Consider the following 2,626-nt stretch of genomic DNA (forward strand, 5'->3'; position numbering starts at 1 on the left):
TACTAATGAATTAATTTTTTCAACTTCAAAGCTTGCTGTAGAGTTATGCTGCAGGATGGGGGGTATTTAAACTAAGGATGAGGTGAAGGCTAAGACAGTGATATATGAGATTCTATTTAAGTACACAGATAGGTATAAAGCAATTGCAGAATGCCAGAATGTGCATGACAGTTGTGATTCACAAATTTTTAACTCCTCAAACGATGAGGAAGACAATGAGGAGGTCAATTCAAGGGATAATCGTGGTGTTGGTGGGTTCTAAAGTGATATCTTGGAACATCAGGGGGTTAATTGAATACATTAAACAAATTTCTGTGCGAGACTTAATATCCCTGCATAAATGTCTCATCTGCTGTATTCAAGAGACTAAGATGACAGCAATGTCGCGATGTTTTGTTGGTCAACTTTGGTACGATGCTGACTTCGGAATGGAAATCTCACCTTCTCAAGGATTCGTGGGTAACGGTGGTGTCCTTGTTACAGTCTGGGACAATTCTCAGTTGGAGCTATTGGACAAGAGATTGGGAATCAACTCTATTACTTGTCTTTTTAGATTTCGAAGTGACGGCTTCAAATTTGTAATGACAAACGCATACTCTCCTTGTAATCATAATATGAGAGAACTGTTTTGGAATAACTTGAATGAAATAAGAGATTGGTCGTCGGAGGCGTGGTGTTTTGTGGGGGATGTTAACGCTGTTAGGAGTGATGGGGAAAGGAGCAAACCTGATGGTGACGTACGAAACATGAAGTTTCTTAATGACTTCATCTCTGATCAAGCGCTAATTGATTTAACGTTGCATGGAAGAGCATACACCTGGAGTAATAAGCAGAATGACCCTTTGCTATGCAGGTTGGATAGGTGTTTATTGTGTACTGCATTTGATTCTAAATTCAGGTCTGCTACTCAAACTGCTTTGGTTCGCACTATATCATATCATAATGCATTGATAATTGATCTATCTCCGTCTATTAGAACTCAGTCTTGTTTCAGAATAGAAAACCACTGGCTGGAACACCCAGATTTTGTGAAAATGGTGGAGAATTGGTAGAACTTGCTTGATTTCGTGGGAATTCCGAGTTATGTTGTTTTTAGAAAGTTACAGAACTTAAAATATTTCATCAAAAACTGGAGCAGGAGCACTTTTGGGAATGTGCGTAAGGAGGAAGAGGAGTTAAGGAAGAAGATAGGCGTGTTGAATATCATTGAGGAAACATCGGCTTTATCCACTGCTCAGCTTGAGGAAAGGACAACCTTATTGAACTCGTTAAACACGGTAAAGCTCACCAGGGCTAGGATGGCATATCAACGGGCGAAAATTAAAGGTTTTAAATATGGAGACAAAAACACTCAATATTTTCATCAAATTGCAAGTGGCAAAAGGAGAATGAACTATATTACAAAGTTGGAGGTCGATGGGGCAGATGTTTTCAATCACGAAGCTATTAAAAAAGAGATTCATGATTTTTACTCTGATTTATTCACTGATAACTCACCAATAACGCCTTCTTTTGATAACTTAGATTTCAAGGCTATTGATCAGGTTCAAAAGGCGTGGCTAGAAAGAGAGATGGAGGAGGAAAAGGTGTTGAAAGCCATCAAGTTGTGTGGAAAAAATAAATCTCCAGGTCCGGATGGCTATAACCTGGAATTTTACAAGGCGTGTTGGGGAGTGCTGAAGTCTGACGTAATGGCAGCAATCAAGGAGTTTTGCAACAAGGGAAAGCTGGATTGAAGGCTAAATGTTTCTTTCTTGAAACTGATCCCTAAAAGGAAGATTCCGCTACTGTCAAGGACTTTAGACCCTTGAGCTTAATAAGCAGTTTCTATAAAATTGTTTGCAAGGTTTTGGCGGAAAGAATGAAAGTGGTCATGCCAGGCTTAATATCTAATGCGCAGGGTACTTTTATTAAGCATAGACAAATACTTGATGGCATCTTGATTGCGAATGAGTTAATTGATAGCAGACTGAGGCAAAAAAGGCCAAGAATCATGTGCAAGATTGATATGCAAAAGGCTTTCGATAATGTAAGTTGGTTTGCACTTTTCACTATTTTGGCAAAGAATGGTTTTGGTTCGAAATGGATTCAGTGGATGAAATGGTGTGTGACTGAAGCTCAATTCTAAATTCTAGTTAATGGGAAGCGACGAGTTTGATTAAACCTTCTAAAGGCATTCTTCAGGGGGATCCTTTATCTCCCTTTCTTTTTCTTTTGGTGGTAGAAGTCCTGTCTTTACTCATTATCAAGGAAGTGGAGCAAGGTAAAATTGGAGGATTCCAGGTTAAGGAATAAGGTACGAAGGTGTCGCACCTGCAGTTTGTAGACGATACGATAATATTTTTAGATGCTTCCAATATTGAGGTTAGAAGACTTCTCGTTATCTTGCTGGTGTTTGAAATTTTAACAGGGTTGCGTCTTAACCTGGAGAAAATCACGATGATCAGTATTGGAGCGGATAATCTGGTGCAAGGGTTACCTATGGAATTGGGTTGTGGAGTGGCGGTGCTGCCTGTTACATATTTGGGTATGCCCATTGGCTCTAACAGAAGGATTGAGTTGATTTGGGAGGTAATTATTCAGAGAATGCAAAAAAAATTGGCGCCATGGAAGAGATGATATTTGA

General features: G+C 39.3%; 1 protein-coding gene across 1 annotated transcript; it reads left to right on the forward strand.

Moving 5' to 3' along the window:
• Window positions 1-380: 380 nt before the first annotated feature.
• Window positions 381-1,736, forward strand: LOC113360510. Its single transcript, XM_026604018.1, has 2 exons — window positions 381-1,048; window positions 1,139-1,736. The coding sequence occupies exons 1-2, from the start codon at window positions 381-383 to the stop codon at window positions 1,734-1,736; spliced, it is 1,266 nt and encodes a 421-aa protein (XP_026459803.1).
• Window positions 1,737-2,626: the final 890 nt, after the last annotated feature.

Source organism: Papaver somniferum, chromosome 1 (assembly GCF_003573695.1).
Source record: "Papaver somniferum cultivar HN1 chromosome 1, ASM357369v1, whole genome shotgun sequence".
Lineage (NCBI taxonomy): Eukaryota > Viridiplantae > Streptophyta > Magnoliopsida > Ranunculales > Papaveraceae > Papaver > Papaver somniferum.